At 32.7% G+C, this 14,851-nt stretch overlaps 1 protein-coding gene and 1 long non-coding RNA gene across 2 annotated transcripts; both read left to right on the forward strand.

The window, feature by feature from the left end:
- Positions 1-913: 913 nt before the first annotated feature.
- LOC130613137 (uncharacterized) lies at positions 914-1,404 on the forward strand. The gene is made up of 2 exons (XR_008975604.1): positions 914-1,130; positions 1,268-1,404. It is a non-coding gene; the product is annotated as an uncharacterized LOC130613137 (long non-coding RNA).
- An 8,000-nt stretch (positions 1,405-9,404) lies between these two features.
- LOC130612768 (uncharacterized) lies at positions 9,405-11,066 on the forward strand. The gene is made up of 4 exons (XM_057434125.1): positions 9,405-9,724; positions 9,801-10,041; positions 10,129-10,272; positions 10,431-11,066. The coding sequence occupies exons 1-4, from the start codon at positions 9,551-9,553 to the stop codon at positions 10,706-10,708; spliced, it is 837 nt and encodes a 278-aa protein (XP_057290108.1). The 5' UTR covers positions 9,405-9,550; the 3' UTR covers positions 10,709-11,066.
- Positions 11,067-14,851: the final 3,785 nt, after the last annotated feature.

The raw sequence follows: 14,851 nt of genomic DNA on the forward strand, positions 1-14,851 counted from the left end.
GTACTATTTCTTCTACTGGTAGAAAAGCAGGGTGTTTTGTTAAGGTTTTATTAGTAATTGTTTACGTTTGAAATTTTTTTGTCCTTTCACTTGGAAAACTGCTAGAATTTTCTTATTTCTAATTATTTTTTTAACATATTCTTGTAGTGCATTGTAAAAAAATTATTGCAAATATTTGAAAAGTGTCTAGAAAATTCTACCTAGATAATCTAACAAGAACTTACAAATACTTATAAATTGCTTATATATATATATATATATATATATATATATATATATATATATATATATATATATATATATATATATATATATATATATATATATATATATATATATATATATATATATATATATATATATATATATATATATATATATATATATATATATATATATATATATATATATATATATATATATATATATATATATATATATATATATATTCTTAAAAAATGATTTATTACAAAAAAGTGTGTATAAGTAATTTCTGAAATTCTTTATGCGTATCTTTCCTATTATTGTATGTGTAGCAGTGTTTCTTCACAAAACTTCGGAGTATTACACGATCAATCTAATTTTTCAAATTTTCTCATCAATACTGTTTATCTAAAAATTGGATGCATGTTTTCTTTTAATGAGCAAAAAGGTAGTTGTATATATCACACTAAGCAATGATTAAGAAAACTAACAATTTGAAAATTAAATTGTTAAATTGGATTGATAGTGTCCTTAATTGTGGGCAATTTTCTGTGAAAGCATGGTTAAAAATTTTTTTAAACCTCTCATATTTCTAAACAATTTCACTTTAGAGTTCATAATATTACCTGATGGGAAGCACTGAAATGAAAAAGGCAAGAATATGTGCAATCTGGGGATTATTGATATTTCAGGTATGGAGTAACTTTTTTTTCACCTACTGCACCTGTGTAAGAGTGTACACAAACTGCTTTGTGGAGTAGTTAAAAACAATGTTTAATCACATTTCAATGTGATTTTTTAGCACATGTTTATGTATCCAGGTAAATGGTGGCACCTTAGTGTAAATTGAAGCTCTCTAATGACAGCACAAGTATACCGATGTAATTTATAAATTTAAAGAAATGGATCTAATTTATAGGTTCAAGGTATGTATAACGTATAAATATATTACAACACGCTAATTTATCAAAACTCTTTTATATGACACCATGAAACATACAAAGTGCGTCACTGCATAGTGTTTAGTTTTGTCCAGATTTTGATAGATGATTTTATATTTTAGAAAACTTAATGCTGTTTTACGAGAAAGTCATATCTGCAAAAGAAGAAGAGAATAAAGAAAAAACTCTTACAATATTTTTATGGTTTATTGAACTTTTATCACTGTAACGGAATGATTATGTATCTTTATATCACACTCCCGATAGAACTTTTTATTGTTTGTTAAAGGCAGTGGTCTGTATAATAATATACAGGCCTCTGTAATATAATATACAGACTATATACAAAATTTTGCAGGTCTTCCAACATCATTAAAAAACAAGAAGGTCTAAAATTAGTATTTGAACTAGTCGATAAAGCCTGTGGAAAAATCCACTTAGACAGGATAACAAAAATGGGACCGTTATTTAAATTTTGATGACGTCAGCTAGGATCTGTCAAGAGACAAAATGTTTTTTCTTGGAAATTTGTTTACTTGTTGCCTTTATGGTGTAGAGCTTGAATAGCTGATTTAAATAATGTATAGGATCATTTGTTTTGGACAAACACTTAAGGAGATATGAGGGTTTAAACATTTTGCTGACCTCAGCAAAAACGAACAAATATGCAAAAAATTATTTTAAGAAATTTGTATATTTTCTGATGACGTCATCGACCCGTCTCTTCCGAAACGGATTGGGGACCCAGGCTTGGGAAACTTACCCAAATTGCTCCAAGGTGGTCCTTAGTTACCCACGCGGTGAAAAATTTCCAAGTTATTTGGCCTCAAAGTTTTAGGTGCAATGTAATTGCTTCATTAATTAATATACTTTCCTTTGACGTCAACATTATGTTAACATCAAAGTTTAGTACTTTACAGAACAAATTTATAGGTGATGTTTTATAGAGTTTATCAAAGAAAGTAGTGAATATAATAATCCACTTTGCAAAAATGACAGACAGACACACGGAACTGGCGTCTTATTACAGAGATTGAAACAATGTCAGCCTGGGTACTAGTTTTCAATTATATTAGCAAAACAGTCAGGGTACGAGTTTGCTGAGTTATAAAAGCAATGTGCAAAAACATAGCGGGCTATCCGAATTTATTAGTGAGTTGAAAATGTTATCGGTCTGGGTACGAGTGTGTCGAGTTGTAAGATTAATATGCGAAAAGAAGTCAGGCTATCCGAATTTATTACTTAAAATTGAATTATGTTGGTCTGGGTACGAGTTTGTCGAGTTATAAGAGTAATATGCGAAAAGATGTCAGGCTATCCGAATTTATTACTAGGATTAAAATGTCGTCAATCTGGGTACGAGTTTGTCGAGTTATAAGAGTAATATGCGAAAAGATGTCAGGCTATCCGAATTTATTCCTTAAAATTGAATTATGTCGGTTGGGGTACGAGTTTACTAAGATATATAAGCAATGTGCGAAAAAATGTCAGGCTATCCGAATTTATTACTAGGATTAAAATATCGTCGGTCTGGGTACGAGTTTGTCGAGTTATAAGAGTAATATGCGAAAAGATGTCAGGCTATCCGAATTTATTACTTAAAATTGAATTATGTCGGTTGGGGTACGAGTTTACTGAGATATATAAGCAATGTGCGAAAAAATGTCAGGCTATCCGAATTTATTACTAGGATTAAAATATCGTCGGTCTGGGTACGAGTTTGTCAAGTTATAAGAGTAATGCACCAAAGGAGTTATTTAAAATAGAATTCATAATGTCTGGGCACGACTCTTCTGCGGAGATATAGAATCAATGCGTGAAAAGATGTTACGCTATCCACCTTTATTACTAAGATTAACATGTTATCGGTCTGGCTACGAGTTTGTGAAAAAATCAAGCAGTGCATCTGTATTTTTTCTAACATTCAGACGGGGATACGAGCATCACTCCGGTACAGACCAGTTGAACAGGTCTGTACCAGAGTCGTGACCGTTTCACAACCCAAAACCCAGGGTTGTAAAAATTATAAGATTTCTCTGCCTAACCTAAATTTTTCTTAAAAGGACGCCGTGTTCGGTAAGCATAAACCACGTGACGTCAAGAAAAAACTACGACTTCTAGCGAGTGAAAAATTATGATGGCGAAACCAAAACAGTCTAAGAAACAGTAGATTTTTGATTTCTTTAATGCTTTTTAGTTTTGTGAATTTCAGTAGCTATATTTGAAGATTTTTGTGTAAAACTTTAGTTTGTTAGACAGTTTGTACGTCTTTAAAATTTCGGAAAATTGGCACTTTTATTTATGTTTTTACAACGCAATGTAATGCAATTTTTTGGCGTGGCAAGGACGTGTAAACAGAGAATTTTGGGTTGCCTGACAAAAATGAAACTATGATACTCGGTGACGCACACCAGATGTAGCATTACGGAATTTCTTTTAATATGAAATAACTTCTTTGCACTTAACTGAAATGGTCAACATGTATATAAAATACGGACAAAAAATTCCATCAGTTAAAGCGTGGTGATCATATCGTAATGATTGAGATTCCGGGGCTCTAATTCGTAAAAATCAAAAATGAATAATTTGAGTACAAACAGAATATATACAACTAATGTAACAAAATTATTTGTTTAGTGCCAGTGCATAATTTCTAAAAAACTTTCAGATCAGTTAAGCTTGTCAGCATATTTTTAGGTTAAATGGTGATCCCGACATGTTACGAATATGTTTAATGCCTTTTATTACAGACTACAATTCAATTCATGGTGACTATTACTTTTCAGATCAAAGGCTGTAAGTCTATGCTCCCTATCTTAATAATTGTCTGTCTGTCCACACGAAAACATTGTGCTAAGAAACACCAAATGCGATATGTTTTGAGGACTGACTAGTCTAGCCGTAATTTGTCTGTCTCTGCTCAAACGCTCCGCTGAGTTAGAAAATCGTGCTACGGAAACAGGAATATCAAATGCGATAAATTTTATCCAATGTGTCGGGATTGGTAATTTTAAAGGACGGACGGACATGTGGATTTTTTACGGGCTAACGACTAGTCTCTTTAATAATAGTCGTATTTTGTTCGAAAAAGATGCGCCGCAGCTTTATTTCGGAAAATTTCCGCAGAACGCGATTTTTGCGGATTTTGTTTACAGAATTAAGGTAGAATCAAAAGAAAAAGAAAAAAACGAAAACATGTAACGAAGGCCATTTTGGTTTGAAAGTGGTGGTGTCAGGTTTGTCGATCTCCTTTTGTACTTTTTTTCTTCTTATTACCACGTGTTAAAATAAATACGGTCGACCCAAACTCTCAGGGAACTGATAAAAAAGTTTAGGACGTCGAAAGTTCGAGATAAAGGATAGTCGAGTTATCGAGCGTCGAAGACCTTCTGAAGTTCGAGATAAAATACTCGTTTAGCCGAAAACGAGGAACAGAAAAAAGAAATATATATATATATATATTGATAGTAGTATGTGATTGTTACTAAACTTACTTCTTTCCAAAAAAAGCTTAAAGTATTACTCTGCTTTCTCTAGGCTATATCCAGTTCGTGATAAAATGATTATTATTATTATTTTTATTTCTGAATTTATATACAGGATGAGTATATCAGTAAAAAATACTGTTATAAATATACGTCCTGTGAGCTGAAAGGACCGGAAAAATAGTTCCACAAAACGAAAATTTGAGATAACGGAGTTCCAGATGTATAACATAATTTTGCCTACAAGAGATTGCGATGACTAAAAGGACCGGAAAAAAAGTATTAATATCGATCGGGATTGTATATCATCTCGTTCTCTAGCCATGTACAGGGTCTGCTAAATTACGTGCCTTACGTGCCCTCGTGGTTACGTGCTTTATGTGTCTACGCGCCTTATTTTCGCAACGTACTTTATGTACTTACGTGCCCTAGTGCTTCTGCGGTAATTGGGATTTTATTAATAAACCTTCACGATTCGAAATAATTGGGAAATTAAGGGAAATAATTTTTGCGAAAGATGAATCCTTTTAAAATTAAGGCGTTGAAATTTTGCTGTTCAAGGCTTTTAAAAAGATTGTGAAGGTCCCATTGAAGTATCAACAACAACAAAAAACACGTGATTTTCCATTGACTCAGAGTAGACTAACAACGCTTACTACTGGATTCTTTAGCAACAACGAGGAGTATCCAACAAAAAGAATTATCACACAAAAATTAAGGCATGTAGGCATGTGAAAAGCTGAGGCACGTAGCCACGTTAAGTAACTACAACTTTTATAACAGTCATGAAAATATATTCCACAAAGAAAAATTGCTGAGTGATTTTTTAGCTAGACGGAGCAACGACGGGCTGTTAGGATATAATTTTTTGGAAAATGGTATATATTTTGCATATATAGCATGTTCGAGACAGTATACCTGTACCAAGCGCTCATCCCATTGTTAACGACAGGCTATTTCCTGTGTTTCTATTTAACCGAAGTTGCGATAAATTTTATGCGCGGCATTTTTTACCTCTTTTTTTACCTAACTGCTCAGCTTTGAGTATATTCTGAAAAATATAAAAGGTTGGTCAACTGTTTTTTCCATGACGGTGTACCAACGGGTTGTAAACTGTGTTTTTATTTCAGCTAAAATTGTGGGAGAATAAAACACCATAATTTTGTGTGTGCTTTACTTCATTCCTATACTGAAGCGCTCAACTCCGCGGGTCTTATTAAGTACTTTACTGGGCGTTCCACGAAGTGTCACACAGCTACTTGTGGCTGATCCCGGCGTTTAAAGCTCCCTTGCTTCTTTATAATAGCTGTATACGTCTGTTTGTCACGCAAAATGATAACCGCAGTAGCGAAACATATAATGCGGCAAATAAAGGACGGGCGAGTTAGTGAATTTACCCACGGGTTACCGACTAGTATAGTAAAAAAAATCAAAGAAACTGAGGTTGTCGTTATGATTTTAGGTCAAATGTTGGTTAAGAAACCCGACAAATCTCTACATATCATGGTCTGGTTTAAATAGAATTAGTAGTACACAACAATAACACAATCTTAGTTTTGAAAGGTATCAGAATTAAAAGCTCCCAAAATGTGCTAAAAGTAATCTGCGAAAAAAAAGTACTTCAGCTTCTTGATGGGAATAGAAAACAGACTGTCAAACTAGATATATTTGACACAATATAACGCCATTGATAAAGTTGTTTTCCAATACTTTGGTAAGTCATGACTTTTTAATATGACGAAATATCTTGTGAATGTAAAAATGTTATTGACTTAAGGATTCAACTATCTAGTACGTTCGACTTACTACACTACTAAGGACCAATAATAGACAAATTTTAACATACAAAATGCTAACTCTGGTCGGGGTATTTTTACATATATACTTTACAAGTAGCTATACAAAATATTGAGACCTAGATATAAACAACTATAATATTTTCGCAATATTTGTAGATGAAACAAATTCAATCATCGAAATCAAAAGTCTCCAGTTTGCAAAATTCGCGGCCATAGCATTATCATATTTTATTTTCTATTTTAACCGCGGTGATCAATTACGGCAACTCGCCGCGTTAACGCAAAATTAGTAAAATCATACTGCTAATCACAACACAAAATGTCAACCTCCTCCCCAGGGCTCTTCTTCACTTTTTGATAATGGAAACACAAATCTGTTAGAAATAATAAAACATTGTAGGTCTGTGTACCGAGTTTGTTGAGTTATGAGAGAAATATTAAAAAATATGTCAGGCTATCCGATTTTAGTATTAAGATTAAAAGGGAATTTAGTGTAAATACCAGACTATCCTGAATTAAGTAAGTAAGTAAGTATTCATTTATTTATTTGTCCTAATAGACTGGAGACCATTTCGATAGGATAAATCTAATAGGTAAGAATGACCACCAAACCAAGTTACAAATTTATAATTGCAAACTTTATATACTCATAAATAACGATCGATATATGCAACAATAAAAGGATTAAATGTTAAAACTACTATATGATGAAGAACAATAAAACTTGACCAGATACTTTAGATGACCCAACGACAGCGTAGTGAAAAATTGTAATTGATATTGGGGGATGTTTATAAAAGGCGAACAGTGATCACGATATTGGCGTAAAATTAAATATTATTGATATTTTGAAAGTACATTACCATCATCAACGTTTTAGAAGTAAAGTGAAAGCACAGTATTTTTGAGTAAGAAGTATTTTGTGTCTTTGTGTGTCTACGTGTGCATTTATTTGTAAGATGCATAGCCTGAGAGCACAGAAAGTCTGTGAGGCTTTTAACCTTTACCGGGGGAATTATAAATTATACTTTATAGTGGGACATTAAAGCCATTGCCCGAATTTTAATCTTAGTGAATCTGATGTGGAGATATAAGATTAATGTGGCAAAAGATGTCAAGCTATTCGATTTTATTATTAAGATTAAAAGTTTATCAGTCTGGGTACAAGTTTGTCGAGTCAAAAGAACAATGTGCGTGTAGATGCCAGGCTATCCGATTTTATTATTAAGATTAAAAGTTTATCAGTCTGGGTACGAGTTTGTCGAGTCAAAAGAACAATGTGCGTGAAGATGTCAGACTATCCGATTTTATTATTAAGATTAAAAGTTTATCAGTCTGGGTACGAGTTTGTCGAATCAAAAGAGCAATGTGCGTGAAGATGTCAGACTATCCGATTTTATTATTAAGATTAAAGGTTTATCAGTCTGGGTACGAGTTTGTTGAGTCAAAAGAGCAATGTGCGTGAAGATGTCAGACTATCCGATTTTATTATTAAAATTAAAAGTTTATCAGTCTGGGTACGAGTTTGTCGAGTCAAAAGAGCAATGTGCGTGAAGATGTCAGACTATCCGATTTTATTATTAAGATTAAAGGTTTATCAGTCTGGGTACGAGTTTGTTGAGTCAAAAGAGCAATGTGTGTGAAGATGTCAGACTATCCGATTTTATTATTAAGATTAAAAGTTTATCAGTCTGGGTACGAGTTTGTCGAGTCAAAAGAGCAATGTGCGTGAAGATGTCAGACTATCCGATTTTATTATTAAGATTAAAAGTTTATCAGTCTGGGTACGAGTTTGTCGAGTCAAAAGAACAATGTGCGTGAAGATGTCAGACTATCCGATTTTATTATTAAGATTAAAAGTTTATCAGTCTGGGTACGAGTTTGTCGAGTCAAAACAAAAGTGACAGGGAAAAGAACTAACTTTGGAGATGATAAGGGATTGAGGATCCCCTGTTTGCTTCAATTCTCTGGACCGAAGGAGAATATTGAACTTTTGAAGAAATTGCTTGAAGAGTGTAAATAGCCATGAATATTGAAACCTGATTTTTTGAAGAAAAAAAGTGTTTTAATTGCAGAAAATCAATGTTCTCACTCGACGATCTCCCAATAAGAAAAATTCGAATAACTGAGGGTGACTTAGCCTATAATTGGCCCCAAGGGGAATAAAAATCACTTCGAATAACCGAATTATTCGAATAACTGAAGTTCGAATAACCGAGAGTGTTTTTGCCTGAGTTGGGTAAGCAGATCCAAGGGGAACGCCATCTCACTTCGAATAACCGAATTATTCGAATAAGTGCAGGTTCGAATAACCGGGAGTCTACTGTATATCATATCATATCATTTTGTAACGACATTTTTACATAACAATAAATCCGTTTTTCCTGATAAAACATAATGCGTGGTTTCGATAACATTTTAGTGACGTCACCTTTGTATTTTAACAGGAAGCTTGATTGTTACTGCACGCAGCCAGGTGCATAAAACCACGAAATATTTCAAGTTGGCTGCCAAAAACGAAAACAAGCACAAAATTTGATCGTGTTTGCTTACATGAAATGATATGAGATGTTATTGCTTTCGTCATATGTGTGACGTAATAAAGTCAACAAAGGAAGAAATAATTTATAAATTCCAACATCAAAGCAATTAGGTTTACATAAAACCACAGCGCTTCCTCACGGTGCTTATTTCTTAGTCCGTGGAAAGAAACCGCAGGATTTTTGTTCTAAATTTGTTATGAATTATGGAGGGTTATAACTTGTGTGTGTTTTTTCTATCTACTGCTGTTGATAAATCCAATTATGTCGATGCGTGCATAAAATACTTCCATTGGAATAATTGCGTCACACAGACGATAAATAAGAAAATTAACAAATAACAAACTGTTGTTTATCTATGTGAAAAAACTTCCACGCTTTATATACGAAAGTATACGTCACCATTTTGGAAGATCTTAAAAAAAATGATACAAAAAGATCGTCACGTTGACGCAATGAAAAGTTCACCACGCTTAATGTTAGGAAAACAATACACAGGGAAAGGTGTATATATATAGATAGGAAGTTGCTATATATCAGTTAAATTAAAGATATATTAAGAAGAAGCATCTACAAAAGATATGGGAAGTGAAGAAAGCAAACCACAACCGTTTTCGTTGCATTCAAAAATGGTTCATAATCATACAAAAATACTAACTGGAGAGAAAGATCAACAATCTTATCCTGAAACGATTGAAGAATATTGTCAATCATTAGTTGGACTTCGATTTCATGGACAAACAAGTGATAGACAGGTAGATAATTATGTCGTTTTTAAGTGAACAGGAAAGGTCAAGGTAGATATTATACGCTGTGTTTTATACATCTTAGGAAACAGATACATCCAAAATGGAAGGAGATGAGGATTTGGGACAATTTCTTCTGAAATTGGATGAATTTATGAGATCAGACAGCTTTGAAGAATACTCTGAATTACACGAAAGAAAGTTTTTAGAAATGGTCAAGCCTCTTGTCCAATACAGAAAGCGTACTTCAGAAAGCGAAAATGAATGTTTTTCACGATTGAAAAAGGATGGAGAAAGATTCTTAAAAGTTTATAAAAATCGCGGAAGTATGTACAAGGAATCTTATGCGCATGTTCATGTAACTGACATACAGAATAATATATCCTAATTTATCCTTGTTTTCACTATTTTAGAATATTCTGAAGAATTAAGCCACAACAAAACATATTGGGGAAGTAGGCAACAACTGCTATCAGGAAAAGTCATCGCTGATTGGGTAGATTCTTTTGGTGGACCTATGGATCCTGTCTTTGGTGTGTTACTGAATCCAACATCAGGTATTAAAAGTACTTATTAAACTAAATATTTTTATAATAACAAATGACACAGGAGACATGCTATACCTTCTTGTTGTTCACCTTTCTTGTTCTTCTCGTAGCTACATGGATGTAGATCTACTCTCTTAACATTCGCATGTCTTATTTTCACCTTCTAGGACGCGTTGGACCAGGAGATACGTCATTCTTACACAAATATTTATTCGACAACAATGGCATTTTTGCATATCACGCTGCTGTTCATGATGCATTTGGTTATCTTTTCTATTCACATGGCATTGGGCCGGGTTATGACTATCTGAATAAAAAATGGTTGAGTAATGGCAATATGTTTGCTGGTCAGCTCACTGGACTTTGGTTTTGGTCAAAAGCTATTGCAGATTACGAACAAAAATATTGGTTCAACAAGGAAGAAAAGTCTAACCGCATTCTGTAATTTTGCCATGTTTAGTTTGTTGGTTTTTGGAAGATCGATCGTGATGAGTTTAATTATATGGTTAGCTTTACATCTGACCAGTGTGAATACCTGGTAACGTGTACATCTGACCAGTTTGAATACCTGGTTTTGTCTACGACGAGTTTGAAAATATCGCTATGTCTTCATCCCGTCAATTGGACAATTCACATATGTTTACTTAAATGAATAGTACTTGAAATAAATGTGTTAAATCTTTTTTACGACAGGGAAGGCGCTTACAAGGCGCTAATTAAAAGATCTACGGTATTCTTATGTTTATATGTAAACATTTTTCTACGTGTTAATAGCCTTTAATAAAAGCGTTATTCAAAGTTTATCATTTGTCGACATATTTTTTGTTAATTGATATCGTCTAATATTATTTCACTCGACCCGAAAGTTACGAGCCTTTTAAATAATATAAATAAATAAATTATTATTATTAAGTGTATATATATAAATATCAAAACAAATATATTTAATATTTATTTTTAATCAATTTAGTTATGTCGCTCACAAAACTATGACCTGAAATCCATTCGTACACAGTGCTGGTGAAATGGCTGAATTAAATTTTATTGCCAGAGCAAGTGGTTTCACTTCAATAACCAATCCCCCAAACCAATATAAAAACTTGTAGGATTTAAAAAAATACTAAACATTTATTTTGCTTTACTTTAGATTCCCTACTGATGTAAAAAAAAACACTGAAACTCCTGAGGACGAGGTTGCGTATATTGTTTTGCAAACTAGTCTATAAAGCCCGTGGAGAAATCCACTTAGGCAAAAGGTCAATAAAAAGAAAGTTGTTTTAGATGTTTTGCTGACGTCAGCAGTGCAGTGCAGATATAAAAATTCGCGTTCATTTGTTTATTCTTTGTCTTTAATGTGTAGAGGTTGAAATGCTGGTTAAAATAATGTACAGGATTATATGTTCTCGATGAACGCCTAAGGAGATATCAGGGATTAAAAATTTTGCTGACGTCAGCAAAGACCCGTCAAAACCTTAAAAATTTTTTTAGAAATTTTATACCTGTTGCCTTCATCGTATAGATCTTGAAACGCTGATCAAGAAAATGTATAGGATCATGCATCTTTGACAAATGGTTGCAGAGATATTAGGTTTGAAGGTTTTTTGATGACGTCATCAACCCGCCCATTCCGAAACGGATTTGGGGACCCAGGTTTGGGAAAATTACCCAAATTGGTCCTAGGTGGTCCCTAGTTACCCACGCGGTGAAAAAACATTGACGTCACCACCTCGTTTCCAAGTTACTTGGCCTCAAAGTTTTAAGTGCACTGTAATACTTTCGTATGATTATTTGACTGCTTCGTCTATACTCTTTTTGCTCATGTTCATTTTGTTTTTATTACTGATTGAATTTATATTTACGTTTGCACATACATTTAGTATTTACACATTTCAGCATTAAGAACCATTGTAATTTATGGATGCTTGAAATATATGTCGATTAATAATAATAATAATAATAATAATAATAATAATAATAATAATAATAATAATAATAATAATAATAATAATAATAATAATAATAATAATAATAATAATAATAATAATAATAATAATAATAATAATAATAATAATAATAATAATAATAATAATAATAATAATAATAATAATAATAATAATAATAATAATAATAATAATAATAATAATAATAATAATAATAATAATAATAATAATAATAATAATAATAATAATAATAATAATAATAATAATAATAATAATAATAATAATAATAATAATAATAATAATAATAATAATAATAATAATAATAATAATAATAATAATAATAATAATAATAATAATAATAATAATAATAATAATAATAATAATAATAATAATAATAATAATAATAATAATAATAATGTCTTCATTAATTTAATATAGGATATTGACGTTAAAGTAGTGTGATTGACGTCGCGCCGTAACGTCCTAAAATTTAACATTTGAGAAATAATTTTTTCGGCGACTCCAAAAAAAATTTCGGCGACATCAAAGGAAAATGAGGATATCCATTATGCCCGTTACATACACTTCGTATTATTATATAAGAAGTTCTCTTGGATATAACAGGAAGGGGCTTTAATAAAGAAGTGGGCGTTTATAAAATATTTGGCAGTATGGACCGTTGAAAAAGCGGGTGTCAGAACAAAATACAATTACGGAGTTTCATACCGCGCAGGTCTGAGCGCAAGCGAAGCGCTTTGCAGGGACAAATTTTTGGCTTGTTTTCATTTGTCTCGATAGCCCAAATAATTTTCATGGTCAGTTTTTCACAACTATTCTGGTTAGTGTTGCGAAAAGAGGCAGAAATGCAAAATCCTGTCTGATGTTTCTTCAACTAATTTTTTACTTTAACTGACGTTTGGCTTTTTAATAACACGTTTAAGTGGTGTTGCTAACCCTCTTTGTGGTATATTGACATGGGTAAGATGTTGGAATCAAAGAAAACTTAAATTACTGACTTTTATAGAGAGGCAAGAGAAGATAGATAGATGTGCATATTTTACATGGCTCACAAATATCAAGGGGTATACCCTGTCTATTATTTCCAGGAGGGCCCATGGCGTAGATGGAGAGTCCTAGAGTATTTAATGCTCATTTTGAGCTACGCAGACCCAATTAGAGCCCGCGCTGTACTAGACAACTCCCGGCAACATCCAACGGCCCACACAGTGTGCCATCTTCCCAATTTCCCTCACATGGCTTGGGTTAACCCGGGGCTATGGTAACATTCACTCGCCCATGTTGAATCGCCGTCAAGAGGAATCGAACCCCGGTCTCTCGCACAGAGTACGAGAGCTATAACCACTAATCTACGGCGCCATGAGAAGACATATTGTTGATGTTGGTTTTAGGGGTTAGCTTCCTGAAGTTGCAAGCTACATATACCATACATCTTGTGTTGTGAGGAATAAAGTAATGGTTAAAAAGAAACACTATTCTATCATTATCAGTGCACTTTGGCAAGAAGAAATAAAAATTACAGCTAGCTATAGAAAGACTTAAAGGAAGTTTTTATTACAGTAAGCTAGCTATAGGATTAACGTGGAAGAGCATTTAATAAAGGATTTATTTGCAAAGTATATGTTAGAGGGAGTGTCCAAATAAAAGACTACTTTCTTGTCATCTATACTTTCTTAGCACACATTTCTTTGTTACAACCAACCAGCCTGCAATGCCTACTGTGCCTCTACTTATAGGTTTTCTTACTTGGGCCTAGCCTCCCTGATGTGAGCTCAATTAGGCACAGTTTACTAAAATGCACTTGATAGGAACTGGGGAAAGCTGGGTACCAGACTCAACTGGTGTAGACATAACCCAAAACAAAACGGTATCCAGCTACAAGAAAGAGGAACAAGGTTTTACAACTAATATATCTCACATATAGCTAACTAGTTATATAAAAAAGAGCACAGATGAAATCGACTGAAAATAAAATACACACTTCAATGATAAAATGACTGCCTTTGACTTTTTGTTAGAAATTATTGTATATAAATATTACATAACTAGCTAGGAAGGGATATATATTATAGCATGTTATACTATTACTGTGTTCTTAATTTTGGTAAAATGCAAGAATAAATTTAGGTAAGGTCCACTTTTACAATTTTGTGATAGCTATAGCAATTTTGGTACATTGACATAAGAAAAATTTGGCAACTGAAAATATTTGACTAAAACAGTTAAAGTCACTAAATTTGTTTAAAAAGTTATTTTCCATTAAATTTGTTTATTTTAACCACAGTATGTTATTTTATTTTATATTTCGCAGCGGTCGAAACTTTGTACTTCACAGATTAAAATTATTCCAATGCAAAATTGAGGCGTAGAAATTTTTAAGGCTAAGTTGGTGTTTGAACTCCACTGTTAAGTTGAGTGATATTAGAAATGAGTTTTTATGATCCTATTTGTAGCATCTAGGCACTTATCCACCTATATATCTGATTACTGTATGATTAAGGCTACAATATATATGAGTGACCCAGTGTGACCCCTAGCTAACTAAAACGAGACAGATACAGTCAACTTTTTGGCAATTTTTAATTTGGTTTATAAAAAATGTAGGTAGCTCTGCCCCGGTTAGTTAAATA

This window comes from Hydractinia symbiolongicarpus, chromosome 10 (assembly GCF_029227915.1).
Source record: "Hydractinia symbiolongicarpus strain clone_291-10 chromosome 10, HSymV2.1, whole genome shotgun sequence".
Classification (NCBI taxonomy): Eukaryota; Metazoa; Cnidaria; class Hydrozoa; order Anthoathecata; family Hydractiniidae; genus Hydractinia; species Hydractinia symbiolongicarpus.

Coding starts and splice junctions, on each gene's coding strand:
- LOC130612768 (XM_057434125.1), top strand. CDS start 9,551: ATGGGAAGTGAAGAAAGCAAACCACAACCGTTTTCGTTGCATTCAAAA. Junction 10,042..10,128: donor AGTTTATAAAAATCGCGGAA/GTATGTACAAGG, acceptor TCACTATTTTAG/AATATTCTGAAGAATTAAGC. Junction 10,273..10,430: donor GTTACTGAATCCAACATCAG/GTATTAAAAGTA, acceptor TTCACCTTCTAG/GACGCGTTGGACCAGGAGAT.